Source organism: Cupressus sempervirens, chromosome 1, assembly GCF_028749045.1.
Source record: "Cupressus sempervirens isolate cs-2001-9-10 chromosome 1, ASM2874904v1, whole genome shotgun sequence".
Classification (NCBI taxonomy): Eukaryota; Viridiplantae; Streptophyta; class Pinopsida; order Cupressales; family Cupressaceae; genus Cupressus; species Cupressus sempervirens.
Genome location: NC_143118.1, coordinates 494,734,529 through 494,748,987, shown reverse-complemented (window position 1 = coordinate 494,748,987; position 14,459 = coordinate 494,734,529). Strand labels below are relative to the sequence as shown.

The 14,459-nt window shown below is 35.8% G+C and overlaps 1 protein-coding gene across 7 annotated transcripts in view; it reads left to right on the top strand.

Moving 5' to 3' along the window:
* RAD51B (DNA repair (Rad51) family protein) overlaps positions 1–14,459 on the top strand; it is a 198,286-nt gene that overhangs the window by 13,766 nt on the left and 170,061 nt on the right. For all 7 annotated transcript variants that reach the window (XM_089828919.1, XM_089828899.1, XM_089828915.1 and 4 more), the window contains 3 exons: positions 7,756–7,859; positions 7,959–8,022; positions 8,134–8,189. In XM_089828919.1, the coding sequence (XP_089685045.1) occupies positions 7,756–7,859; positions 7,959–8,022; positions 8,134–8,189 (224 nt within the window). The remainder of the gene's footprint in view (positions 1–7,755; positions 7,860–7,958; positions 8,023–8,133; positions 8,190–14,459) is intronic.

Sequence of the window (14,459 nt, the reverse complement as noted above, 5' to 3'; positions counted from 1 at the left end):
GGGGTCTTTAAGTTGACTTCCTTCTTTCGTTTTAGTCTAAGGATTGCCTCCCTTGGTTCTGCTAGTCTAATTGTCCACCACTTTACCATCCCGTAATAGGGCGATGAGATGGAGGATGTTAGTACAAACAAGAATCTTAAGGGGACAAACACTAAGAAAGACAAAGAAGATATGATGCCCAAAACACCTTTCTTGAAAATGAAGCAAATAACCGATACGAATGTCGGTACAATGAACATGATACAAGTAAATGATAGACTAAAGGAAGGACAATCCCCCTTGGCAAAGAAGATATACAGAAGGCGGTTGCACAACACAACCCAAGTGTCGACACTTCCATTTCAACCATGATGAGCGACATCGGGATGGCGCTTGATTTTGAAGACATCAGAGAAGAGGCTATCAATGAGACAAGACTTGGATTGAGATTGGATGAGCTAGGAAAGGTTGCCATCAAGAAGAAATTTTTGAACACCCTTTCCTACCTAAATGCTTTTATTGGATTTGCAAAGGACTCTGAGAAAGATCATGAGAAGACATTACAAGTAGCAAGCAACATGGTGAAATTAGCTGAACTCGAGATGAACTATATACCTTGTCCTCCTATAGAGGAAGTCAACGAAAGGCTAGTTAGGTTCATCGCCTTAGCTAAAAGAACAAAAGAAAAGGGGAGAATCATATTAGAAGATCATTTAATGCAAGCCCAAGTGGCAATTCCTCTTTCTTCTAGAATAGGACAAGTGTCTATTTCTGATTGGCTGTCATTTTGGTGCCTTCTCATTGGTTGCCACTTTTACACTTTTTTCATTGGTCCATTGATGAGGTGGCATCTTCTCATTGGCCGGTTTTTGGGATTCAATCTGGATCGTCGGTTTTGCCTCTTTATCTCTACCATTGGTTGTACATTTTGGCCTCTATATGAGGCCATTTGCTCTCATTTGTAAGGGTCAGAGAAAATTGTGGCATAAGATAATACCAAAATTCGCTATTTCTTTCTCATTGTTGTGACTTGCATGGTGATTAAGGGCCTTTGGTATTATTGCATGGTTTCTACTTCCAAAAAGTTAGAGTAGATTTCTTTTCAAGTTGTTGAAGCAAATTTCATTTCAAGTTGCTAAGAGTAAAGTAGATGGATAGTTGTATGGTAGCAGTAGTAGGTGTTTGATAGGGATCAATACTAGACCACTAGCATCCTAGTGGCTTGTTGGGAAGCCTTGTGTGGCAAACTAGTTCATTTTTTCTTTGAATCATTGCACCTGTGGAAGTGAGGCCGCTAGTTAACTTTCATTAGGTTCGATCCCAGTCCATTTGCTAGTCTTCCATTCACAAGAGTAGGAGTAGGATAGCAAGTAATTTAGGACTTAGAACTTAGGAGGAGAGAGTTAGAGAAACACCAGTCATAAAAACCATTCACCCTCCACCACCATCACTTTCCCATCTACATCATCTAGCATTCACACCGAAACACCATCTCCATCATCTCATCAAAGTCCAAGTCATCCTCAACAATTTGCGTAAGGTTGCCTATGTGATTACTAGCGAATCACATTGATAAAATTGAGTGAGTATCCACAAGTGTAAGGAACATTGGAGTTGTTCTCATATCCCATGAGCAATAACTTTTCAAGAGAGGAATTGTATGTTTGATACTTTGTATCGGATGTCCAATTACTAATATGTTATGTAAGTGATACAAAACTCGCATCAATAGTCCCTTGTGGACATAATGAGATTCCAGTTATCTCTGGAGGAGCAGACTGAACATCCATGCTTAGCATGATGCAAGGTGAAATTGGGTGGCCCTAGTCCCCCCAAAAAGTGAACAATACTTCTTTCCTCTATTGAACACCCGATTCTGATTGTGTAACACTTTGAACCTGCTGAATATGGTATTATATTGTTCCTTTATAAAATCTGATCCATTAACAAGTGTTAGAAAACAATCATTACATAATATGTGCATTTCATTCATCACTTGTCTTGACTTGAATCTTACCATTTCTTTATCAACAAGATCACTTGAAAATAAATAAATTTCAGTGTCATTGAATCCTAACATTTGATCTCTTACTTCATTGATTTGATTAGTATATATAAAAGAAAAATCTTCAAAAGAAATATGACAAAAACTTAAAAGTATTTCCTTAAGCATATTCTCAACAAATATTATCATAGAGTATCTAGGAATACTTACCTAAGCATGCCGCTTATAATTTATACCTGTATCACATGTATCACTTTTATGAGCAATATTTACTGATTGTGCTTCATCAATGCAATCCTTGGTACTTGACTTTTGTTTTACTGTTGAGAAGTCATTATGTGTATTGTGATCTTTGCTGAATGGAAGGTTCGTATGTATGTAATCAGTCGTACTAATATCTAGATCAACTTTCTCTTCTTCGACATCATCTAGCAAACAATTTGCTCGATCTTTATACTCCAAATGCTGATTTTCTTCAGAAAAAGATTTTGAAAATATTTCACGTTCAGTTTGATCAAGACTTTGAGTGGATATGACACTTGAAAAAATTTCAGAACTATGTTTCAAGTTCAACACACTCTCCTCATTGTGCTTGTCTGATTTCATCTCATCCTCATATATCTGATATAATTTTGGCTCATAGGATGAACTGAAAAATATTTCGCCTTGTGCATGCATACCATGAATTGTATTAACTTCAAAATCTTTAGGTATGTCATCTTCGTCATAATGCTGATATATTTGATTGCATAAAAGATCTTCTTCAAACAATGAATTTAAGAAAGTAGTTACCTCAGGCATATCTTTATGAAAACCTTGATCTGAAACCTCTTCATGTTCATATGTTGTCTTAGATGTACTTTCTTCCTCTTCACAAATGTTCGCATTTTCCTCAAGATCCATAATTGTATAAGAGCTAAATTCTTCATTCCCATGCGCTAATTCATCATATATGGGATCTGAAAATTCTTTGAAATTGTATCCAAATTGATCCATTTCTATACTTAGACCACAATGCACATCTTCAACAAATATATCATCTTTCTGAGAAGTGTATGATCCTTCTTGTTCATTGGCTTCTTTCTTGTTAAAGTAATATGGATTTGACAAAATGAATGAATTTTCCTGTTCAATGAATCTATCATAGGGCACATTTATTGTCTTATTAGTTTTCTTTTCTTTGTATATGGGAAAAAAAATTTGACTACCCTTTTCAACATACTTTTGATATTTCATATCTAGCAAGGTCAAAATCTCATCCACACTAAGAGAATCCTCATCATTTCCATTTTCTTCACAATCTAATTCCTTACCGGTCTTATCATGATCGAATTCTTCTTCAATTTCTTCTACATTTGAATCTGAAACATCATTATGTTCTTGCTTTACTTTAGTATCTTTTGCTTCATCTTTAATAGCTTGATCCCATATCTGAAGAAGAAGCTTCATATTAGGGTCCTTTGGTGAGATTCTCAACTCAAGAATTTTGTTTAGAAGTTCCTTGTAAGGAGGCCTAAAGCTTGGTGGAATCTCATGATAAGTGTTCATCATTCTCAAAAACAAATGTGCTGAAGTCTCGCCTTCATATCTTTCTATATTGAAAAAAGCATCAACTGGAGACATGTCAGGATCCTCTTCCATGATGCAATTCTGATCTTCATATTGTTCATAACACATCTCTTCTTCATGGTCCGCATCATGAAATTCATATAAGACCCATTGTTCAAACTCCTTCCAAGATGAGATACACTCTCTGGTTAATGATTTATATGCTTGTCTCGCATCGTTCTTTAATGCTCTGGCAAACAACTTCATCACTTGATCTTCCGCACAAATCTCATAATCTTCTATAAATGTATAGAATGCATCCAAATGTCAAATTTGCCGATTCATTCCATTCTCCATGGAACTTTGGTACTAGTTGTGAAAGTTTTGGAGATAACTTGCTAGGTTCATAATCAAAATTGCTGAAATCCAATGGTCTTATGCCATCTGGAATAAAAGGCTTTCTCTGAAATGATTGATGAATTTGAAAAAACTATATAGCACTTCCTTTTGAGTCTTCTCCCTCAGTAGAGTCGCTAATGATTCAGGTACTTATTTTGTTGAAGTACCAATCAGTACACAATAGAGTCGCCACAATCTTCAAGAATCTGAGTTCTTCCTTCCAACAGAGTATACCTCACCAAAGATCGAATCTGCAAAAAAAGCTTAAAGAAAAACATACAATGCTTCTACAAGATCAAATCTTCATAATGCAATTTAAGATTTATAAAATAATTATGAGAGATTGAAATCTTCAAGGAAATTAAATGTACTGTAAAAAACTTATAAATTTAGAATTTTAAAATTTATCAAAATACTTTAATAAATAAAATAGAATTCTAACTCTTACTGGTCTACAATTAGAAACTCTTAGGGTTTATTTTTGCAACGTTCCTTAGTGAAGTCGCCAATTTGTCGGTTCCCAAAACCGTAGATTGGAAACCTACGAGCCTTGCCTGATGCTGGGATATCCAACCGGTTAAGGCCAAGTTGACGGGATTGATCAATGCTATCCAAATCCCTGCGCTTTTGGCTCTGCAAAACTAAGGTGGGTGTACTTGATCCTGGACAAAACACTTAGATCCAAGACGCTTATAGCAGATTGATTAGAACGCAAATGTATTGAAAGTTTTCTTAACGGCAAGAATTATGGAAAAGCTTTAAACTTGAAAATTATGAATTAATAAATTAATGCGATAATGTTTTAAATAAAGAATGAACACAACAAATGAATCTATTAATTCCTCAATGGAAAGAAATGAAACAATTGCCAGCATATGGATTATACATCAAGAGTAATATAAAGACCAGTGCTTAATTAAATGGGCAATCAAGGTCAATATTATAAGTTGACACGTACAACTTTATAAAATTCAATGTACTTAAACTATAAACAAATTAATAATCTAGATGTGACGGATCAATTATACGAATGCAATTTTAAACTAGTCTAGGATACACTTTAACTCCTGTGATGTGGAGACAAACTAGACATAAATATGGAAATTTAAATATTTCATAATGTTTATGCTTATCAAGTTTAAAATGCAATAATGACCTAGTTCACTTGTCCGAAGATTAAAATATTTATAGAATTTTAAAAATAATTATGAGAGACAACTTAATAATATTTCAACTCCAAAATTTAAAAAATAAATATGTTGGAAATAAAATCGCAATAAAGACACTCCTTACAGATGATCTATCTACTGCGAATCTATCCAAACTGCATAAAATTCAGCCAATAATTCAAATCCACGAGCTTTGTTCAATTGTTCATTCCTTTACCAATGAAAATATAATATATCAAAGTGTGCATGAGATATGTAAATTTTTTTAATATGAATATGTCCTCCTAGTTTTACATCTCATATTTATAGAAGGCTGATGGGTGTCGGTTGCTTCTCAAGCACCACACCTTTTCATAACAAATAATTGATCACAAAATAAGTAATTGGCGGTTTGATAACCATATTGCCTTTCACTCTCAACAATGATATATTCGATCAAATATGTAGAGTTGTTTCAAATCTTTGATCTGTGCGGGCTTCTCTCCTTACGTTTGCTTTTCTTCAACTTCATTCTGAATAATATCAAGGTGCAGGTGTTTTGATGCTATGAATGACATTGAATCATGATGGTGGAACATTTCTTCATACATATAGGGCTTTTCCTTGCAGATAACCATATAGGAGGAGAAGCCCTAACGCTAGGGATATTCTATCGACTCCATGCTCAAACCTGTGATACACAAAATATTGTTAGATTTTGTATTATTGAAACTGTTATTTCCAATGCATAAATATGGTTCGTGGATCCCTTTGCCATCGCCCACGTGTATGAAGGGTTGTCAGAATTCCTTCGAGTCTGAAATGTTTATTCATATGGAAGGTTTCTGATGGGCGTCTTTCATTCTTTCCTTCCAAATTCCTTTCACCGTTGCTGTATTAGGAGAGCAGGATGGGCATCACTCAACCTCTGTCTTCTTTCCGCTTCTATATGAACTTTGTGGATCTTTGTTCAAGCCCTAACAGCATCCACTTAAGGAGTATTGATGTTGACACAGCAATGATAATCTTGATATTTTGACATACAATTTCATGTGGCTTTCTCACTGCTGAAATTTTTGGTATCTTGTAAGACAAAGACATGTAAGAGCATATTGTATAGAACCCAACCACTTGTACAAATTTATTATAAACCCCTGTTTCTTCCTTAACTCTTCCGGAAGAGAGTAATAATCTTTTAATTTATCTTCTTCCTCAATCACAACAGAGTTTCTTTCTTCCTCCAGATCTTTTATGCATTTCTGGAGATTAGGAAGTGCATGATCAGACTGGAACTAATAGAATGATTGTCTTAATAAAACCTCTGGATCACTGTCTGTTCACTCTTATTACACCAGTATTATCACTTCATTTAATTTAATCATGGAGTCCAATATAAGTATCCTCTGGTCATAACTTCTTGAACAATCTGAACCTGCAACCCTGATACTAATTTCTCAATGGGTAAAAGTGAATGATATATACATTTACACTGCTATCTTGTTATGATCAAAACACTTTCTTGTTTGTGAATATTATCCAGTCATAATCAGTTCATGTCCTGAATATGTTTCCAGGTTCAACAAATTTCCTGAACAATAGTTCCAATATGCACAATACAACTGGAACTGAATAATTGTAATTATGACACACTTGAAGACGAGGATTACACTTAGCATATATGAAGATTCTCCCCTTGTCATGACATTTGGGACTCAAAATTTTGCAAAAATTTAGAGTTCCATCACACATAACTCAGCACATGCTTCGGTGCTATCCAATTATCAGCCTTGGGGGCTGTCATGAAGCATGAAATGTAGCAGATCAAGTCTAGTGGCAATGAGGTAGGTGAGACTGTCCACTAGTTGCCTGTAAGTGGTTTCATCAACAGGAGGAGAGTCAGACTTGGCAGACAACTTCAGTCCTTTTTTTCACATTGGACATGTCGAATGTAGGGGTATTAATAGGTGGTGTTGAAACCATCTAGATAGAGTCATAAGCTAGCAGAGACAAGGCAGAAAAGCTAGCGCCTTTCCTACATGTTCATTTTATAGCATGTCTATGGGAATGTGTATCTGAAACTACTTGTTTGTATCAATAGTTCATGCATTGGGTCTATAGTTGCCCATCCAGAGTGAAGGTAGATAGTTTGTGGCCGTTGTGCCTCAGATTTCCTTTTTCACTGAATTAGGTAGATCAGAGGAGAGAGACGTGAGTCGCAGTAGCATACTACGGCTGCAAGGATAACAAAAATAAGAAGTGGAGTGAGTATCACTCCCAGTCAAAAGCAACGGGCCATTTGAGTTAATAGTGCAAGACTATGCTCCATGTGAAAACTCATTTAGAAATCCTTGAGCTGTTCATATTTAAAGATTGCATTTAGATGATGTAGTCTGGTAGATAGTCAACATTGGTATGAGATGCTGATTTATCCTTTGCATGTTTTTTTTTTCATTATTATGTTTTGCATAATGTGGCATGATGCTATAATGAGTCATGTATTTCATTGGTTGAGCTATTGTTTCAATTATCGTGCTCATGAATTAAAGTGGAACATCAAACACAAATACAGATCAGATATTGTTTTGTAGTTTGCAGCAAAATAAAAATATTATCTGTTAGACAGCATGGAGCCAACTGATTTTGCAGAAATCTAATTTTGGTTTTTATGCCTAACAGTTCTGCCTCATGCTTTCAGTGCTGGCAGCACTGCCACAGAGTCATGGAGGACTTGATGGAAATGTTGTCTATATAGACACAGAACACAAATTTAACTCAGGAAGGTGCATGATCTTTTTCCTTTAATAGTTCATACTTCCAAGATCGGTAGCAGTAGCTATGGTATTACCTAGCTTATATCTGTCACCATATGTTTGTCACAGGATGATGGAAATTGCGAAGTCCAGGTTTCCCAATATATTTCACAAAGAAGGGATGTTGCAGGATGTATGTTGCAGTCTTCAGTATTCCAATTATCTTAGAATCTTATCAAGTTTGTGAATTCATTTTAGTTTGTATTGAATCAGTCATCTGTCTCACAGTATAAATTCTGAACAGCTTGCTGCTCGAGTGTTGGTTTTACAGATTTCATCACTAACTGAGTTGGCAGAAAGGTACTTACTTTAATTCGGTTGCTGTTTAAATGTGAATTTGCCATGTCCTGTTGAAAATGAAAACACGTGAGGCCAATTTTTCAAACTCAGGTAAAATCAAGGAATTGTTTTAATAAATAAGGCTGTAAAGGAATACAAGGATAATGTCTCAGTAAATTAGCCAGCAAATGCACATTGGTTATGCCTTTAACTTCAAGTGAAACTGGAGAAATGCCCAGTGGTTAATCAACAGAATATATTTTAGTTATTTCTTTGGTTTAGGGTTTATGTTGAATATAAACATATATCTACTTCCAGTTATGTTCTCTAACCATAAATTATATGACATATGTTTCTATGTTTACAGCCACCAGACCTTGCTTGAAATTCTTTTTTGTTGTATCTTAGCTTGGATATACATTATATTTTAATGTTGTAGAATCAGAGCAATGGTGAAGATGCTTATGTCTTTGCTATAATGTTTCCTATTATGATGTGATTTGCAGTCCTACACTGGTTGTTTGGCCATCAAAGATTGTTAAGGACTTCAGATAATACCTTGTTACTGGATACTGCTGGTAAAATTCAGGTTAGTGTACTGGTATGGTTTTGGTTTGAGTATGTCCTTGGGTATGCGAAAGGTTCTGCTTGGGCATCCAAGTGGTACACATGGCATACCTAGTCTTACCCAGTCTAGAAGGATAGAAAATGCCTGTTTCAACCAAAACCAAATTCTTTAATCTATACTTTCCTTCCAATGCATTCATTTGCCCTAAAATGAGGGTATTTTGTGTTTGCAAGTCATTTGACAAGCGCAAAACACCAAGAAGAGCATTTTTTTCCTCACTCTTGGGGTTTGAAGGTTGCCTTGCTTTTTATTCAAATGTGAGAGTTACCAAGGAGTAAGACTTATACCAAAAGTTTAGAAATCATTGCACAAGGAGGATTTAGCCTTCTGTATGGAGTCCCATATTATTAAAAATTAAATTACATAATTTCACATAATCTCACATATAATTAAGCACACATTAAAGTAATTTGATCATATATGTAAGAATAGAGACATGATATATGTTTTGACATAATGTTTAGATACAATAGCCCCAAGATTAGGCAATATCAAAGTTGCATGGATATGGATACGGATACGGATACAAATACAGATACAGTATTGGGTATGGATGCGGCCATTTTTTAAGACCCCCAATATGGATATGGCTGGACACGACATTAATAAATAACACGTATTCATATGTTTAACACAGTTTTTAAAGTTATTATAGGAGATTTTCATTACTTCAAACGCAATATTGACACATAAATGCTGCATAACACTTTACAATATGTTAACATAGTAGAGTTGCATTAGAAGATAACCCAAAAAACGGGTTGCTGAAATAGAAAAATAGTTTATTTGTCTTTCTCATTTGGTGCAGGTTTTGTTTATACTATTTTAAAAAAGAAATCTTTAATAAAGTTTTTTTTAAAATAAAATTTGGGAAGATTTATGTCAAATCTTTGAAAAAATCAAATCTTACAGTATTTGGCACGGTTGGAAAATCAAGTTTTTCTAGGTAGACATGGGTACAATATTCGACATGTATCCGGACAGTATTGGATACGTTCCAAAATGGATATGGAGATATGTGCGCCCAAGGAGGAACATAGGAGTTTTCGACAACTCTAGGCAATACATAAGGAAACAATTCCTTTACAAGAGACCATATAGTTGATCACAATGAATAAATAATACGTTGCTAATGATAATCCTGATAAGATCTCCCAACATCTATCTCCCTCAAGCACACCATGGGCAAGACCATTGCCGGACCGCTATTCTGCCTAACCACGATCCTTGCCTAGCAACTTGGAACTGGTAGATTGATGGAATCTAGTGCATGTTATTACATGTAAGAACCTCAACCGGTCTCTTCTGCTGTAGCTGTTTTTGTCTCAATTTTGTTTTGCAAGTTTTTTGATTTTTTTGATTTTTCAAGGGTTTCAAGAAAAAAAAGCAAATATAATATAGTTTCAGAAATTCTGAAGCAAATGAAACAAATGAAACAACTGCTGCAACTTTGTATTGATTTTCTATGAAATACTAGTGAAAGGTAAGTGTTACAACAATAAAGAACCTGATTCCTCTTAAACTGCTGCTATGAATTGGTATTCACTGGCGATGGATGCAATTTTCTGTTTCAAACCTTAAGACCAGCAAACACGACTTGCTTTTTACAAATGAAAATGGCAGGTTCTAGGAATTAGCACTAAATATCCCTGTAGCTGAAATTTAATGGTGAAGCTCCAATCTTATTGATGATCCAAGCTTGCAATATATTCTTCTTTATTCTGAAATGAAAACGCTTCCTTCTTCTTTCCTACTGCTGAAGATCACACTGTTGAAGCACATTCAGAACCTCTGAATGAGATTCCCTCTGACTATCAAATTCACCAGATATTTCACTGGTTAACATGATGAACACACAGAAAAACTACGTTCTCCAATGGCAAAGACATAAACCCTTCTCAGAGCTCAAAACCACAATGATCAAATTGGCAAATAACAATGGGATACCTTTTCTTTCTTTTCCTAGCATAAATAAGCCTTCAAAAACCCAAATCACACCTCCTAAGAAAAGCTGCAATTTCTTTCATTAAAATGCTTTGAAAAATAATCATTAAATGTATTTAATAATTTAGACTTAGGAAACACAATTAAATATTTCTCTTCCATTTAACTCAATCAATTGGCCCCATTTGATGAGAAATAGACCCATACTTATATAATTTAATGTAAAGTTAATTTAAACTTTAATTTTAAATCATTAATCATTAATTAATGCTGGAATCTGCTGGAAATGCAATAACTCTCTCAAAACTGAGAATCTAGCCATACCATCTGAAACGGGAGTCTGCGTAATTATTTCCCATGTGACCAAATGAACTTGCTAAAAATAGAAACTACTAAAAATAGCAAAACCCATAAAAAGAAGTCTAAATCATCTCTCTAACCCAAATCAAAGGCATTGAGCTCTGAGGAAGACAAATCACTGAACAGCCAAATTCTCCTGTGTGCAAACTGACCCCATTATCCACATGCATTAACCTATAAGGGTCCAATGATAGGCTAATCAACAACTAGAATGATAGTCCGTAGCCAGAAGGGGACATCACATGACATCATGATATGGAAGAGATTGAGGAACACAATGATTTTATTAGCATGCATATACTAAGAGATCAAAATAAGCTTTTGTAGGACTGTCTCTTTGAGCCGAGTACAGGTAGATAAATTTTAGTAGAAACTTGGCCTTCTCTTTTCTCCATATTCGGCAATCGTCTGACACACACATAATACACATTGAAAACACTTGACAATGCATAGAGAAGCATGCTAAAACATACACAAGCCTAAAGGTATGCAAGGAAATTTATGAGTATACAAGTGTAACATCCGGTTCATACTCTCTCCAAAGTATACCAACTTATGCTTTAAGTCTTTTTAAAATCCCCACTAAATTTTCTGAGGCTATTGACAAAATTCAAAGGAATTTTTTATGGACTGGTTCAGAGGAAAAAAAGAGAATGCCTTTAATTGCTTGGGACCAAGTTTGTAAACCAGTCAGGGAAGGTGGTTTGGGCATCCGGAAAATCAGAAGCATGAATAAAGCTCTTCTAGGTAAACAAGGATGGCGTGTTTTCCATGAAAACAAAGAGTGGAGTACCATTTGGAAACACAAGTACCTTCGTAATTCTGTTTCTCTTTCTGATTTCTTCTCTTCATCTGATGTTATTCATCCTTCCTCCATATGGGGAGCTGTGCAGGGAACAAAGAAAATTCTTGGAGAAGGGTGCTCTTGGAAAATTGGTAATGGGATTAGGGTGAGATTTTGGGAAGATGTCTGGCTTAAGGATCACCCCCTGATTGAAGATGTTCAAGATATGACACAAGTTGACTTATGCAAGCAGAGATATGACACTCTTGTTAGTCATTACTGGCAGAACGACTCTTGGGTGAACTTGAAGGACATTGATCAAAGCTTCAATCACATCCAATTATTTCTCAATGCTGTTTCTCTCCACCCTTCTTTTGAGGATAAGATTATTTGGTATGCTGATCCTAGTGGGCAATTCAAAGTTTTGTCTTTCTTTGTTTCTAAGGAGAAGGAAAATCTTCCCTTTTGGTCTCAGGCTTGGACTAAGGGTCTCATTCCCAAAATTAACATCTTCTTTTGGGTCTTGCTTCAAAATAAAATTCTGACCCTTGATAACTTGCAGAAAAGAGGTATAAATTTGGTGAATAGGTGTATTTTATGCAAGAATGGATTTGAAGATATAGACCACCTGTTTTTGAACTGCACTTATACCCAGCAAGTCTAGACTGAGATCCTAACGTATTGGAACTTGACCTGGGTTCATCAAAACAATGTGGAATCTTCTTTTAATAGCTGGAAATGCCCTTCTAAGAATTCTGATGTTCAATTCCTATGGAAAATTGGGGTATTTGGAAAGAAAGAAATAATAGAATTTTTAGAAACAGAGAGGTTCCAGGATGGGTGCTTGGTCAGAATATTATCAGAGCTTTTAAGGAGAATTTCAGATCTCTGAAGAACCCTGATCAAACCTTTCCTATTGATAATCCAATGCTTTCTGAAAATCCTAAACTTCAAACTGATAACCCAAGATTGACCAACCCAAGATTGACCATCTCTTGGAGTTCCCCCCCTAATGGTTGGATTAAAGGAAACTTTGATGGTGCTGCTAAGGGCAACCCGGGAAGTGCGGGTTGTGGAGGTGTGTTGAGAGATCATATGGGAAATGTTAAAGATGCTATAGCAATCCCTATAGGCCGGACTAATAGTCACATTGCTGAAGCAACAACTACCCTTTATACTATGAAAATTGCTGTGGATTTGGGATGTCCAAATTTATGGTTGGAAGGTGACTCTTTAAATATTGTTAATATCCTAAATAATAAAAGTTCTAACTCATGGTCGATAGAGGCCACAATCAAGGAGATCAAATACCTTATTCAAAAATTTGAAAAAGTTGTCATATCCCATACCTTTCGGGAGGCCAACGGTGTTGCTGATTGGATAGCCAACTATGCTGTCCTAACGGGGCAAATGGTGAGGTGGACTGATGAATTAACTAACCAAGTTGATTTCAAAGCAATTATTCATTATGAAGCCATCCATGCGCAAGTGGGAAAGATTTGTAAAGATTAGAAAGTTAATGATTTCGTGGAGTGATCATATTATTGCCAGATTTCCTTCCCCAAGGAAGTACACTCAAATGAATGCGATGTGGTTTTCTCACGTATCTCCGAAAAAGGGAGTCTCTTTTGATGGGACGAAAAACAGTTTTCATTTTAACCCTTTCATTCTCTGCGTCTGGTTACTTTGGTTTGAGTGCGTTCTATATTCTCTGTAGATGGGGGGCGAACCGTGCAAACAGGAACCAAAAAACTGTGATGCTTGGAAGGCCCGTGAGGATGTATGGAAAATTCTGTAGAAAGGAAATGTGACTTGTTATCTGGAGCGACTCAAAGGTTTTAAGCCACACATCACTACGGCTTTCTTTAAGAATTGGTCCAATGACAAAGTCACTCTCCATGGTGTTACTGTGAAACTTACGGAGGATTTTATTGCAGAGATCACGGGGCTCCCCACGGCGGGCATAAAATTCACCAAGCAAACCAGTTTTTCAAATGCAGCCTACAAAAAGTTTCCGAAAACGGAAGATGAGGAGAAGCAACTGGAAAAGAGTGGTGATTTCTTCGATGTGCATCAGATAAAGGAGATCTGGAGGGATGTTCTTTGCTGTATCCGTGAGTATTTCATACTTGATGGAAGAAGTAAAAGAGTTCATAAATGCCACTTTGTTTTTTTAAATCACTTTAGACACAAAGATAGAATATCTTTCCCCTTCTATTTGTGGTTTTCTTTACTTCATAGTTTAGAAGCCCATAAGAAAGTGTCCAAACCCATTTTACATGAAGGGCTGATTCTTCTTATTGAGGGGTATTGTAAAAATAAACACATTGCCTCTACTCCCTTTAAGGACAAGAAGAAGGACTAATGAAGAGTAAGAAGGGTGACTCTGTTAAAGGTAAAGATAAAGCCCTGAATTTGAAACCCTCGGCTTCTCAAAAACATAAGGATGAGGAGTCTGAGACCGAGAAATCGGAAAGCCGTGAGAATTTTAACCCTGAGGATGAGGATGATACTGATGCCGGGGATTTAAGCTCTAATTTGGACGGGTACTCGGAGATTGAAGGTAATAATGAAA